The sequence below is a fragment of the Nicotiana tabacum genome, chromosome 21 (genome assembly GCF_000715075.1).
Source record: "Nicotiana tabacum cultivar K326 chromosome 21, ASM71507v2, whole genome shotgun sequence".
In the NCBI taxonomy this organism is placed as follows: Eukaryota; Viridiplantae; Streptophyta; class Magnoliopsida; order Solanales; family Solanaceae; genus Nicotiana; species Nicotiana tabacum.
In genome coordinates, this window is record NC_134100.1 from 19,598,636 (window position 1) to 19,612,894 (window position 14,259).

The 14,259-nt window shown below is 35.7% G+C and overlaps 1 protein-coding gene across 1 annotated transcript; it reads right to left on the bottom strand.

The window, feature by feature from the left end:
- Positions 1-7,839: 7,839 nt before the first annotated feature.
- On the bottom strand, positions 7,840-13,760 carry LOC107799225 (putative caffeoyl-CoA O-methyltransferase At4g26220). Its single transcript, XM_016622316.2, has 5 exons — positions 13,722-13,760; positions 13,551-13,630; positions 12,046-12,190; positions 11,201-11,332; positions 7,840-10,132 (listed from the first exon to the last, which is right to left on the bottom strand). The coding sequence occupies exons 1-5, from the start codon at positions 13,758-13,760 to the stop codon at positions 9,845-9,847; spliced, it is 684 nt and encodes a 227-aa protein (XP_016477802.2). The 3' UTR covers positions 7,840-9,844.
- Between the last annotated feature and the right edge of the window lie 499 nt (positions 13,761-14,259).

The window sequence follows — 14,259 nt, forward strand, 5'->3', positions numbered from 1 at the left end:
ATAGGAGCTGGCAATGCACTATAGGGCAGCTGAACTGCATATGAGAACCATGGCCACCTGGAGCACCGTGATAAGCCTATAGTCCTAAATGAAACAGCCTGGAAGGATGGCCCCTACCAAAAGAATCCCTGCCTCCAGACGAGGCACCACTGAACCTGCCCGAATGACGAGGCCTCTTGTTAGACCCCTGACTACTCCCCTGTGATAGAACCATCTCAACTCTCTTGGCCACATTGGCCGCATCCTGAAAAGAAATCTCGTTCCCCGTCTCCTTAGCCATTTGCAACCAAATAGGCTGAACGAGTCCCTCAATAAACCTCCTCACTCTCTCTCTCTCTCTTAGTGGGAAGTATAAGAAGAGCATGACGGGCCAAGTCAATAAATCTGGTCTCATACTGAGTGACAGTTATAGAACCCTGCTGGAGACGCTCAAACTACCTCAAATAGTTCTCCCTCTGAGTGATAGGAAGAAACTTCTCCAAAAATAGCTGAGAGAACTAATCGAAGTCAAAGACAGTGACCCAGTTGGTCTAGCCAAACAATAATCTCGCTACCAAGTCATGGCGGATCCAAACAGACAAAAAGCAGCAAAGTCGACCCCATTGGTCTCCAATATCCCCATGTTCCATAGAACCTCATGACAGTTGTCCAAATAATCCTTGGTATCCTCAGAAGATGTACCACCAAAGGTGGTAGTAAAAAGCTTGGTGAACATGTCCAATCTCCACAAGGAATCAACAGACATAGTTGGCCCCTCACCGGTCTGTGCCACAACACCCGACTGAACTACCCCAACTGGCTGAGCTACTAGAGTCTGAAACTGGGGAGCCATCTACTCCGGAGTGCGAGTAGCGAGAGTCTATACTCCTCCCCCAGCCTGAGAGACGGTTGGTGCTACAAGAAGCAAGTCTGCCTGGGCGACACTCTCCATAAGGCCCACTAGATGGACCAGAGCATCCTGAAGTACCAGGGTGGCGATGAACCCCTCTGGGACCTGAGGTGGTCTTACTGGAATTGTCTGGGCTGGAACCTTATCGTCAAACTCAATCTGAGGCTCCGCCGCTGATGCTGCTGCTCGAGCTCTGGGTTGAGCTCTACCTCTACCTCGGGCCCTAGCACGGCCTCGGCCTCTGCCCTTCGCAGGAGCTGCTACTGAGGGCGTAGGCTGCTGGTCAGCTGATGAAGCAGTACGTGTTCTCACCATCTACAAAAGAACAGAATGGAAGTTCAATTAGCATTGAGAAATCAAGTCACGCGACAAGAAAGAATAGATGTGATGTTTTTCCTAACTCTGTAGCCTCTGGGGATAAATACAGACGTCTCTGTAACGATCCCCCAGACTCTACTAAGCTTGTCCGTGAATTGTGAGACCTAAGCAACCTAGATCTCTGAAACCAACTTGTCACTACCCGGTTTTCCCACCTTTGGAAGTCGTGATGGCGCCTACTCGTGAAAGCTAGGCAAGACGAGTGTTACAGATTTTGTTACCCTTTTTCCTTAATCTTTTAACAATTTCAAATTAACATGTGATCGACGTCGAAATAACCATAATAATAAAAGAAATGTGGAAGACGAAATATGATAATTTAACTAGATACTAGTACAAAATCCAATATACAACTCTACCCAGAATTGGTGTCACAATGTCATGGACCATCTACGAATACTACAAATAGTGGTCTGAATGGAAAATACAAATATGTCTTTGAAATACATAAAAACAGAATGGAAAGGATAAAAGGGGATGCCAAGGTCTGCGGACGTCTGCGGGACTACCTCGGGTCTCCGCTGGACTGAAGGCAACAACCTCTCTATGGTCCAAATGCTCTAGAACCAGGATCTGCACACAGTGCAGAGTGTAGTATCAGCACAACCGACTCCATGGGCTGGTAAGTGTCGAGCCTAATCTCGGCGAATTAGTGACGAGGATAGGACAAGACTACCAAATAAACTTGTGCAGTTATATCATATACAACAAATAATAACAACAGAAACTAGCAGTTAAAGATGGGAAAAGGGAACATGTTGCGGGGGATACCAAGTACTAACAGAATTTCAGTAGAGAAGCACAAAGAACACCATAATTCAATTATGAGCAAGAATAAGGAAAAACAGTAACAAGTGCATGGCATCACCCTTCGTGTTTTTACTCTCGTTCTCACCATAAGAACAATAGATTTGGCACGACATCACCCTTTGTGCTTTTACCTCACATAATCATGGCACGACATTATTCTTCGTGTGTTATCACTCATATCATGGCACGACATCACTCTTCGTGTTTTTACATTCACAATATCGGCACGACATCACCCTTCGTGCATTAACTCTCACTCACAAATATCACGCACGGCATCACCCTTCGTGCTTTCTACTCTTCCTTACCCAAGCAACAATCACAAGCAATTCGGGCAAGGGAATCAATAAAACCACAATAGAATCCTGGCAAGGGAACAATAGTATAACAAGAATATCCCGGCAAGGGAAAACAATCTCATAAATCTCTTCTTGTTTCCACAATCACTTTGCAACATAATTCTCAACTTGATCCAATGCTCTACAATGTTCAATTACCAAGAACAATTCCATAAGCCATGTTAAACATTGATAATCATTATATTTAGCATGGACAATACATAACGGAGTCGCAACAATCATAGTATAAGACTCACGGGCATTCTTGACACCAACTTATAAATACCCGTCACCACACCTATACGCCGTACTCAACATGTAACACATAGCAAATAAGACCACAACTCTTATTCCCTCAAGCTAAGGTTAGACCAAACACTTACCTCAATACTACAAACACAATCAAGCCTCAACTACCGCTTTACCTCTTGATTCCACCACCAACCCGCTTGTATCTAGCCACAATATACTTAATAATATTAATAAATGCTAAATAAACTAATTCTTATACATGAAAATAGGTTTTCTAATGATTTCCCCAAAAAGTCAAAAATCGACCCCGGGCCCGCTTGGTCAAAGCCCGAGGTTCGAACCAAAACCCGATCACTCACTTACCCACGAACTCAAATATATAATTTTTTTTAAATCAGACCTCAAATCGAGGTCCAAATCCCCAAAATTTAAAAATCCTAAGTTTTACCCAAAATCACCCAATTTCCCATGAAAAACTCTTGATTTTGAAATGAAATCATGTAAAAGATGGATTAGATTGAAAGAAATGAGTTAGAAATAACTTACTAACGATTTGAAAGAGTTTGTGCCTTTGAAAAATCGTCCAAAGATGTTTTAGGGTTTGAAAAGTTGGAAAAATGAAGAGAAATACGTCTAAGTTATAATTTACACAGGTGTAGATGTCGCAATTGCGACCAGGGGTCCACAATTGCGAACCCTTTGAAAATCTTTTCCTGTCATTTTCGCAATTGCGAAAGAAGACATTGCATTTGCGATGGGCAGGCTTCGCAATTCCCACCCAAAGCTCGCATTTGCGAAGAGGGCCTGCCCAGGCTTGGTTCATATTTGTGACACCTGGGTCGCATTTTCCAAGCCTTAGAACTTCGCATTTGCGAAGCCTGATCTCGCAATGTTGAGATCAGAGGCCTGGGCAAAAATACCAGCTACCAGCTGAAATTTCCTAAGTCCAGATACATTCCGTGGCCTATCCAAAACTCACCCGAGCTCTCGGGGCTCCAAACCAATCATGCACGCAAGTCACATCATACGGACTTGCTCATGCGATCAAATCATCAAAATAACATCAACAACTATGAATTAAACCTCAAATTCATGAAATCACTCAATAACATTGAAATTTCTATTTTCTCAACTTTAGGTCCGTTTTATACCAAACGAACTCCGATTCTTACCGAATTCCACATATTCAACTAAATTATTATTTTAAACTTGTACTGGACTCTGAAACAAAGATACGGGCCCGATACCATTAAGAAATTGCATCAATTCACTCCTAAAAGCCTTTATATTTTCCAGCAAATAATGTTCTTTAAAAAAAATTCTCGGGCTTGGGACCTCAAAATTCGATTCTGGGCATACACCCAAGTCCCATATTTTACTATGAACCCTAAGAGACCGTCGGATCACGGGTCCGGGTCCGTTTACCAAGAATGTTGACCAAAGTCAACTTTAATCAATTTTAAAGTCCAATTTCCTTATTTTACTTAGATTTCACATAAAATCTTTCCGGAAACACGTCCAGACTACGCACTCAAATTGAGGTAAGATAAAAAGAGGTTTTTAAGGCCTCGGAACATAGAATTTACATTCAAAATGAGTTATTCTTTCGAATCATTACTTCATGTAAATGGAAAAAGAAAGATTGATCTTGGTGATGTTGACCTCTCTATCCAGATCTCCTTGGTTCTCTCCAAAGTATCCCCCATTGTTGCATCGATTTTGCCAATTTCGTTGAACCCTTGGTTGATCATAGTTCATGCGTACATGTTGGAACATCCTTTGGTTATCTCTTGTTTCACCCCTTTGGTCGCCATAACCAAACCCTCCATACTACATCTTCTTCATCGTGGGTCTATTCATTATCTTCTTGTGGAACCTCATATTGGGCTTGATGGTGCAATTGTTGGATAGGGGCGGTGTGGTATTAACATCCAATAGGAGGAGGTGGTGGAGTAGTAGAAGTGTTTGTAGTGTTACTTGCCCCCTCTCCATTTTGCAAAAGACGTTTCTCCCCAATTATAGCAATCTTTTATTCATTAAGCTTCACTGAAAGCTTAATTTCTTTGATTTCATGGGTCAACTCTCCTATTTGTTTCATCACTTGCTCCATGAAAGACTCCATTTTGTTGGGAGACTCTTCACTTGTCCCCGTCATACCTACAAAATGAACAAACAAATTAGTAAAAACAAGGACCTTATGTTCACTCCCATATTATTTTACTCTTGTTCAATGTCTCTCAATTCTCTCGTGTTTCACTCAAGATAATTGGCTTTTATCTCACACAAATATTCTCACTCACTCTTTCCTTTTACCACTCTTGGTTTCCCACAAGTTGATTTTTAACTCCAATCAAGAATATTTTCAACAAGAAGAACCTTCTACTTCAGGGTTAGAGTGGAGTTTATGTGACACGAAAGAACGGTTCAAGTTAATCGACAAGAAACAAGCAACTAAACAACGTAATAAAATAGAAAAGGATAAAAGGATCTAGCACGAAAGAGAAATATCACCCAAAAATTAGACTAACAATAAATATGAACTAATATTAATGTAATCTAATAAGAGTAATCAAAAGTGTAGAAGAAATGAAAGAGAAAAAAGATTAGATCATACAATGCAAACCTCTCTTATTTCCCAAGTTGCGTAGCCTAACCTACACAAGGCTATGTAGCCTACGCACGGAGCCTATGCAAGGCTGTGTAGCCTACGCACAGAGCCTATGCAAGGCTGTGTAGCCTACGCACAAAATGTCCTCAATCTGGTGGCATATGAACTTGCCTACTCAAGCTACGTAGCCTATGCACGTAGCCTATCCAATGCTTCAGATTTGCAATTTTTCTGCAACTTTTCTTCACTTTTTGGCTCGATTTTGAATTTCTAAATTGATCCAATCACGTCCAAATGCCTTCAAACTTCATACTTCACTTAGAAATAACCTTAGTATCAAAGCCCAATAGTTTTTAAGATCAAATTCATAAATCACATCAACTCAAATGGATCAAATTGTACTTTTTCTCATAAACCCACTTATGATAATGATAAACTTGAGGAACAATAAAACTTTCCAAATTCACTTGTAGGCACTCAAGTAACTTCAAATAAACTTTATTTGATCTATTTTCAGAACAAACCTCAATCAATTTCAAATATCAATATGCATCAAGATCCAAGAAATCAAAGATTCAACTTAAGAACATGAAGAACAATTATTATTATTTTTGTTTTTTTGTTTGGAAATTTTCAATAAAATTATATACTTAGCTAATGTATGTAGAAACACACACTAATCCAATCTTTGATACCAAATGATACGAATCTAAGTACGGAATTGAAAAATTAAAGACAAGATAGAAATTGAGAATAGACCCAAAAAAGTAATTGTCAAACAATTGCAATAATCAATTACCCAACAAATTTTACAAAACTTAATAGACTTAAACTATAGGACCCTCAAGAGGACTTCCATTCCTCTTGTGAATACACCTTGTAAGAGTTTGAATCAACAAGTTGGAAATACATGCTCCTCACAATTCTTCAATTTTCAAAGATAAGCTAAACTAGAAATGACCTCATCATATGTTATTTATAATAGGTCCAAATAAACTAAGAAAGATATAAGTACCCACAAGGAAAATCTTTAACCCAAGTCTCCAATCATTGATAAACATGGCCTAGGTCCACATGCTTGCATCCAAGTCATCAAGGGGGCACACATGTGCGCCTATCACCATCCATGTAGACATGACCTTCTACGTGGGCATAGGGGCATAGGCTACGACTTCATCCACGTAGCGTATGTGGTCTCCATGCTCCTCCAAGACCTCCACCCTTAATATATTGTATTCCTTCAAGGGCCTTCCACCATTGTCTTCCTATGCTTCCAAGATATCATAATGTTTGGTAGAGAGGTGCAAATCCTTTAAGGGTCATTTGGTTCGAGGGATAAGATGTGAGATTAAATTTATCCTATAACTAAACACGGTATAAATTTAATCCTAGACTTAATTCAGAATATTCCATCTTATCTCACCTTATCGCATCAAACTTAAGATTATTTTATTCCACCTCTCATATGGTATAAATTAGTCATGAGATTATAATCCCGGAATAATTATTCCTTAGACTTGAGATCTTGTGAGTGACTAAGATGCCATTGGTGTTCCCTGGGTGTATCATCAAGTAACATTCTTGCCTTGCAAAATCTTTTGTCTATTTTGGCACATCATCCTATATTGAACACTATATATTTTAATTAATATCTTGAATTTATCTTGCTTCAATTTTAAGTTGTTATAATTTCTTCTACTATTCAGTGTCTAAAATTGAGTGGTTTATACTCTATCGGTCTAATATTGGTATATTAGTATTCCGTATGTCAGCTTATCCCTATAGCATTCTTAGAGAACCGACTAAATGGGGTGTCTGGAAGTAATTTTTTTGTAATGATATGATTTTTTTAATATTATAAATCAATTATCAAAATTGTGCAACAACACTGGGTTAATTATCAAGATGACAATTGAAAATTGTATGATTTAATATTCTTAAACAAGTCAAATTACCATTTAATAATAATATTTTTTTAATAGTATTCACGCATCGAGTTATAGTACTCGTTTAATTAATAAGAGGATTCCATGAAAACTCATATATATATATATATATATATATATATATATATATATATATATATATATATATATATGTTGGGGGGTGGGGAGATTATTATGATTTAGAGTTTGCAATCTCAATTTTTTAAGTTTTTCTCAAAAAAGTGTTTATTTGAGCTATTTTTGCAAACAAAATATACTCAATTTTTCTGGATATTCTGAAATAAGTTTTTGGAATCTTTCAAAAAATAAAAAGATTTGCAAGACTACGTTTGAAAAACTCTAAGTAAAAGAAAATAAACTTTTTTTGTGCAAATATGTTCAAACAATTCTTATCTCATAGCAAGCTTAGGTAACCAAAGTGTACTACGTGACGCTAAGGAAGTCATGTACTGCATGTTTCTTTAATATGTATTTCTTGTTTGCTCAAAATAATTCTTATCTCATAAAAAGATCTTGTAGACTCAATTATTGCAAATTCTAGAAAAAATAAATTGTCACCCAAAGGAACTATTAATCGCAAAGAAATATCCTAGCTGACAATTAGTTCAACAACAGCTAGCAAAAGAAAGTATTTTTATCTTTTCTTATCAAAGATAGACTTTTTAAACTACAGGCCCGTTTGTCCATAATAGTTTCCAGGCTAAATACATAAATAGGCTCTTTAAGTTGTCCTCGACCATTTTTAGTTCGACATCTTCTGCTCGGTAAAAGTGTGCCCAGTAGACATCTTAGGATGATATGGCAAATCAAGTGTGTTTCACCTAAATTGGAGCGCGTGAGCTTATTGTGTTTTTGTTTTCTCCTTATTCTTTTAGATTAAACTTTGTGGGTCCCACCATGATTTTTTATTTTCCCCATGTTAATTCCAATTTCTTCACCGAAAAATTCATCTCCACCATAATTTTAATGTGGATCTCAGAGCCTTCTTAATTTTTCCCAATTTAATTCCAGTCTACTCCCAAAACAATTCATTTCCATCACCAAATTTCTTGACCTGAACACGGAAATATCTGTAGCTCTTTCACCGATGAAATTTCGGCCATTAATTCACCTCTTCTCCTTGAATCTTGAAAAAAAAAATTAATAACATCCACCGCTCCATAACAATGTCACTAATCACGCATAATAATTCAATCCCATTTTCGGCAATCGACCTTCTCCAATTCCCTTTTGAGGCTACAGTTTGAAATTTTTCATGGTCCAATTAAATTGTCTTTTAGCAACTGGTAGTGACGCTCCACTTGTTCTGCTTGGTGTTATCGGCGGCGGCACGGTAAAAAATGAAGCACAATGATGTTATTCATGATGGGCACTTAAAAGAAGCACTGGCAAAATTATGTGAAAACTTGATTCAACCTACCAGTAAGGTAAATAATTATGTAATTAAGTTATTTTCTGGACTAAAAGATTGTGTATTTTGTTATATGTCGGTAGGTAGGGAAGAGGAGTTTGAAGAAGGAAAAGGGGGAAGCGATGAAGAAGGGGAGAGGGATCATCGGAGAAGAAGATTGGAGGGTGGGATAGTTATGAGAGAAGAAAGAAATAGGGTGCTGGTGGTGCTGTTTATAATTTACTACTCCATCCGGTCCAAAATAAGTGATTTTTTCAGATTTCAAGAATGAATTAATTATTTTTTTCCTACGTTGTCCTTAGAGTAAATAGTGTTGGAATATGTGTTAGAAGTGTTTATGTGAGATAATAAAGATTAATATGGTCAATTTAATTGTTAATTAATGCTAAAAGATGAATTTCTTAATCTGTGTGAAAACATCCAAAAACATCACTTATTTTGGACCGGAAGGAGTAGTTTATTAGGTTTTTTATTAATTTTATTTTTAATTGTTTAGCCACGTGTCAAATATTAATTGGTTCTAAAATTATTTTCGAATGTGTAATCACACGCGATGTGAGCTTACTAGGTCACGTATTTATTTGATACACTTGATAGTCACTTGAAGTGCCTAACTGAAAATGGGCTCAGTTGAGATGTCTAGTAGTTAAGGACAACTTAAAGGGGTTATTTATGTATTTCGCCAAGTTTCAAATTTTACTTAGATTGAATTGCGAAATTTTTCGAAAATTTAAAAAATACCAAAAAAATTCTTTTTCAAAATTTTCACTTCAAATCACTTACAAAAATTTATAAACAACTCCAAATTATATTCATATCCAAAAACAACTCTAAATTTTAAATACCATTTTCATTATTTTAAAAACTCACTTTTCTCCGGAATGTTACAATTCTTATGTCCAAAATGCCCGCTACAAATCCGTTTGTCCATAAAAATTTCAAATTTCACTTAAATTGAATTTCGAAATTTTTTGAAAATTTGAAAAAGACCAAATAGCTGTTTTCCAAAATTTTCACTTCAAATCACTCAAAAAAATTCAAAAACAGCTCCAAATTATTTTGATATCCAAAAACAACTCTAATTTTTAAATACCCATTTTAACTTTAAAAAAAACTCACACTATTAGTTCCAAGAAGAAACAAAGGAGAAAAATCTCCCTAAGAGATTGTCTTCTTCTCATCAATCGCCATTAACTTCAGATGACAGAAACTTCACAGTATCCTACAAATGGTAATTCCATCACCCAAAGGGACTTGAGAAATTTGAATGCGAGAATCAGCAGCTAAAAACTTGTTTAGTTCGATAATGTGATGCCTGTCTGGTTTTCGAGCTTCTGGAACAGACTCCTCTGGCATAGCAACTGTTCCAAACCAGAGTGTGTTATCATATACTATTATGCCACCAATTTTCACCAGCTGCAACAGTCTCTCATGGTACTTTTGATAACTACCTTTGTCTGCATCGACAAAAGCAAAGTCGAAACTTCCTCTGTTGCTTTGCTGCAAATAACAGAATATACTTTAAATGACACGTGAAAATAAGGACAGCCCGGTGCACTAAGCTTCATTTATCTGTGCGGTCAGGAAAGGACTGGACCACAAGGGTCTATTGTAAGTTATTCGCTGCTTATGCTTGTGAGAAGCAGCCCGTGCGAGTTCAACCAAACTCAGCATTTCGACATAATATGTGTGTGTGGTGGGGGCTGCGTGCACACTACTCGCCCCGACCTCACTCGTGAGATTACACTGAGTTTATTGTTGTTGTATACGTTTGTGTATGAGTGTGTGTAAGTGATGATAAATTACTAAAATACTACTATTTTTCTTTCAATTTACGTAAATCGATTTGATTGAGCATGTGATTTAAGAAATAAATGAAATTTTTTGAAATTTGTCTGTCTTCGATAAGCCATAACATTTGTATGGATAAATTTTCGTTAAAATTTGTAGTATTAAATATGCTATAGTTTTTATGGCTTTAAAAACTTCTCATTAAGGATAAGACGGAAAGTTTAATTTAAATTATTTCAACATCTGGAGACGTGTCATTCTTTTTTAAATGAACTAAAAACGAAATATGTTCACATAAACTAGAACGGAGGGAATAACACAATATTATATTCCGAATGCATAAATTTAAAATTTTCATTCAGCATTTACAATTTTAAATGACGAATTCTATCAAATTTAAATACTAAATTCAGTAGAATAATTGAGATGCACACAAGCCAGAACGGTCTACCACCCTTATAAAAGAAGGTTTACAGTATTTAGATTTGTTTTACTTTCTTTAGTACATATAATTGAGATGGAGTGTGGTTTGGTTATATTTTTGGTAAAGGAGAGAAGAGAACACTTTATTTGGAATTTATGAAAATGGAGTTGAAAAACATGCTTGGAGCACTTTTTCAAAATCGGAATCTAAGTTGGAATTAAAAATTTATGATCAACATAAATTTTGAAAATAAAAAATTATTTTGAAAAAAGTGAATAAAATTTATGGCCAAACAGCTCCTAAGAACTAACTAACTTCCAATACCAAAAGAATTTAAGGTTTATTTTTCTTACATCTTCCAAGAGTTCATCAAGGGCTGATAAAGCCTGCGACTGTATGAAATTGATTTTGTGCTCAACTCCAGCCTTTTTGATAATTGGCAATCCCATCTCGTATGCATCCCGATTCAAGTCTATAGCTGTAATCTGCACTCAAACATCCCTTAAGAATTTATATGTTATGCGCATTTGTGAAAATATTTATTATTAAGTTGCTCGAACACGGATGCGGGTGTCCGACACGAGTGCTAATCTAAAGGTCGGATTCTTTAATATATAAATTCTAAGATTTGGGGATATAGATCTTAGTACATATATGGATGCGAGGATCCGACTAAAAATAATTCAAAAAAATAAAAATATAAAAATACTATGAGAAATTTTGTGGAATACTTACAAATAGCTTGTAAAGTATGAATTCCTTTTTTATCTCAAGTTGTAGATAAGTAAAAGATTGGTTTCCTAGATAAAATATGCATTTGTGAAGACATGTAGTAGGCGTTTAGACATAAGAATTACATAATTTTTGAAAAAAGTATTCTTTGAAGTAAAGTTGAAAAATGGTATTTGATATTTTAAATTATGTTTGAAAAGCGTCTTACTTGAAAAAAAATACTGTAGTTTTATGATTGGGGAATTGTTTTTTTTTTTTTGAAAAGTGCGAAGAAATGGTCAAAATTACTTTTTGATTTTTAAAAAACTCATTTTAGAAAAAATTTCAAAAACTTATAACATTTCATGGAGAAATATATTTTTAAAAAATTATGGACAAACGGGGCCTTAGTCCTGTAACCCAATGTTTGACAATATATACTAGCTTGCCTTCAGAATAAATAAAAAAAATAATCAATGATACTCGCCTTTCCATCATCAGGAATTGTAAGCGCAGTAAGGAGCAAAGAGTATCCAGTGAAAACTCCAATTTCAATAGTCTTCTTAGCATTTCCCACTTTCAAAAGCAGAGCTATCAATTGGCCAGCTTCTGATGCAGTTGCCATATTGAACCTGATCCATAAACAAAATTAAAATTGATAAGTTCTTAATTAAACACATTACTTGAAAAATTAACAGTCCAGTAGCCATTAATGCTCAATACATGTTTTTAAAGGATGATAGGTTAGATCTGATTAATTTGTTGTTTCAGCCAATCATAGTTCTTTAATCACGTTAACAAATCAAGGTAGAAGATTAGGTAGTCGAGCGTTGTCTTTGCGCATTACAGTAGCTTTAGTGCATTACTCAGTGTTAGTCTTGCCTTTTCTTATTCTTTGGATTTTCGTTATTACTTGTTTCTTTCACTTCGGTTTCTGATTGGTTTGCTTGTTGTTGTTTCTTCCTTTTATGCTTCCTAAGCTATGGGCAGTGGCAGAGTCATATGCACCCAAGAGGTGTCAATCGACACTCTTTTGTCGGAAAATTACACTATTTAACTTGGTAATTTTTTAAAAAAATATGTATATATACTATATAATGACACCCCTTGACTTCTTGGTGAGTTTGTTTCTTTATATTTTGACTCCCTTAATAAAAATTCTGGCTCCGCCACTAACTGAGGGGTCTATCGAAAACAACCTCAATGCCTATAAATAAGGACAGAGGCGGATCTAGGATTTTTAGTACTTGGGTGCACTACTAAAAAAAGAGAAAAAAAATATATTTATTGGGATTTTATCTCTATACCTCGTTGTTAATAATTTAATATTCAACCAAGTGCATCATTCAACTTTCTTGGAGCATGGGTGCCAACAGTTAATATTATACCAATTTCAAAAAATATGTACATAAAATATCTAAGTTTAAGAAAAGACCATAAGTTCACGTGTCTCATGATTAAGCCTATTAATATGCCCCTAGATAAGGCAGGGGCGTATGCAGGAATTTTTGTAAGCGGTGTCGAAATTTATAGAAGAACTAGAATGTTACTTTGGTTATTATACTTTTAGACAATAAATAACCTTAGTTTATTGGCTTTGTTGAATCTTAAGTTAAAAAAGATTTTGAGTCCAATTCTACTTCATCACAATTTTTAACTACAAAGGCTCTCTCAAATATTTACAAAAGAAAAATGTGCTAGTTGAGGTTTGAACCTTTGATCTCTTAGAGCAAAAATCAAGCATAAACCAACACACCAAGATACAATTTATGTCAAGTGGTGTCATTTTTTCTTACTTATCCGTTTCCGTACAATATTAATACATATTTTTAGTAAAATTTTCCGACAAAGCGGTGTCGCAAATACCGCTTGAGAAAGTGTGCATCCGCCCCTGAGATAAGGGTAAGGTCTGCGTACACATTATCCTCCGCAGACCCGACTTGTGGGATTACATCGGAAAATAAAAAGTAAGAGAATGTACAGGGAAAGTACCGTGGATGATTTGCAGTTATAGCCCTCAGTTCTTTGAGAAGCTCTGATTCACGTGGATACACAGAAGTCTCCAGAAGGTACTTAGCAGAAAAAATGGATGATATATATAATACTAATAAGTTAACAAAAGAAATGAAATAGATGGGAAATATGCAGAAGAACAGTGAGTACCTTATGCAATTCAGGACTCTGCAACAATCCCTTCGTCATTGATGCCATTTCTTTTATTGAGACTTTATTGTAACCACAAAGAGACAGAGAGATTAAATTAATATTGAAGTATTGAATTAAAAGAATCAAAAGAAATTATTAAAGATGAAGAAAAATATGTTTGATTATGTTTAAGAATGAAGTCAAAATGGGTAAAAAGAGTTACTCTCTCAGTTAAAAAAAAAATATTATCTTAGTTAGACTTGACACAAACTTTAATGAAGAAAGGAAAACTTTGGAGATAATAAGTCATATTATTTGTGTGACTGTAAAATTTTTAAAACTCGAGATATGAAATATGCCATAACATATGTGTGGCTAGGGGTGTACATCGTTTTGGATTGGTTCGGTTTTTACCAAAATCAAACCAAACCAACTATATCGGTTTGGATTGGTTCGGTTTTGTCGGATTTTACGGGTTTTCGAATTTTTTTGTTACATGAATATTACTTCAATCTTACTTTGCTAAAATTATAGATAAAACTTTGATAAGTGAATA

Bases quoted from the DNA above. Each gene is read 5' to 3' on its own strand.
- LOC107799225 (XM_016622316.2), bottom strand. From the start codon at position 13,760: ATGACGAAGGGATTGTTGCAGAGTCCTGAATTGCATAAG. The intron at 12,191-13,550 runs GTACTTTCCCTG...TTTATGGATCAG, and splicing joins ATAACTGCAAATCATCCACG to GTTCAATATGGCAACTGCAT. The intron at 10,133-11,200 runs GTAAGAAAAATA...TGTTATTTGCAG, and splicing joins TTGATGAACTCTTGGAAGAT to CAAAGCAACAGAGGAAGTTT.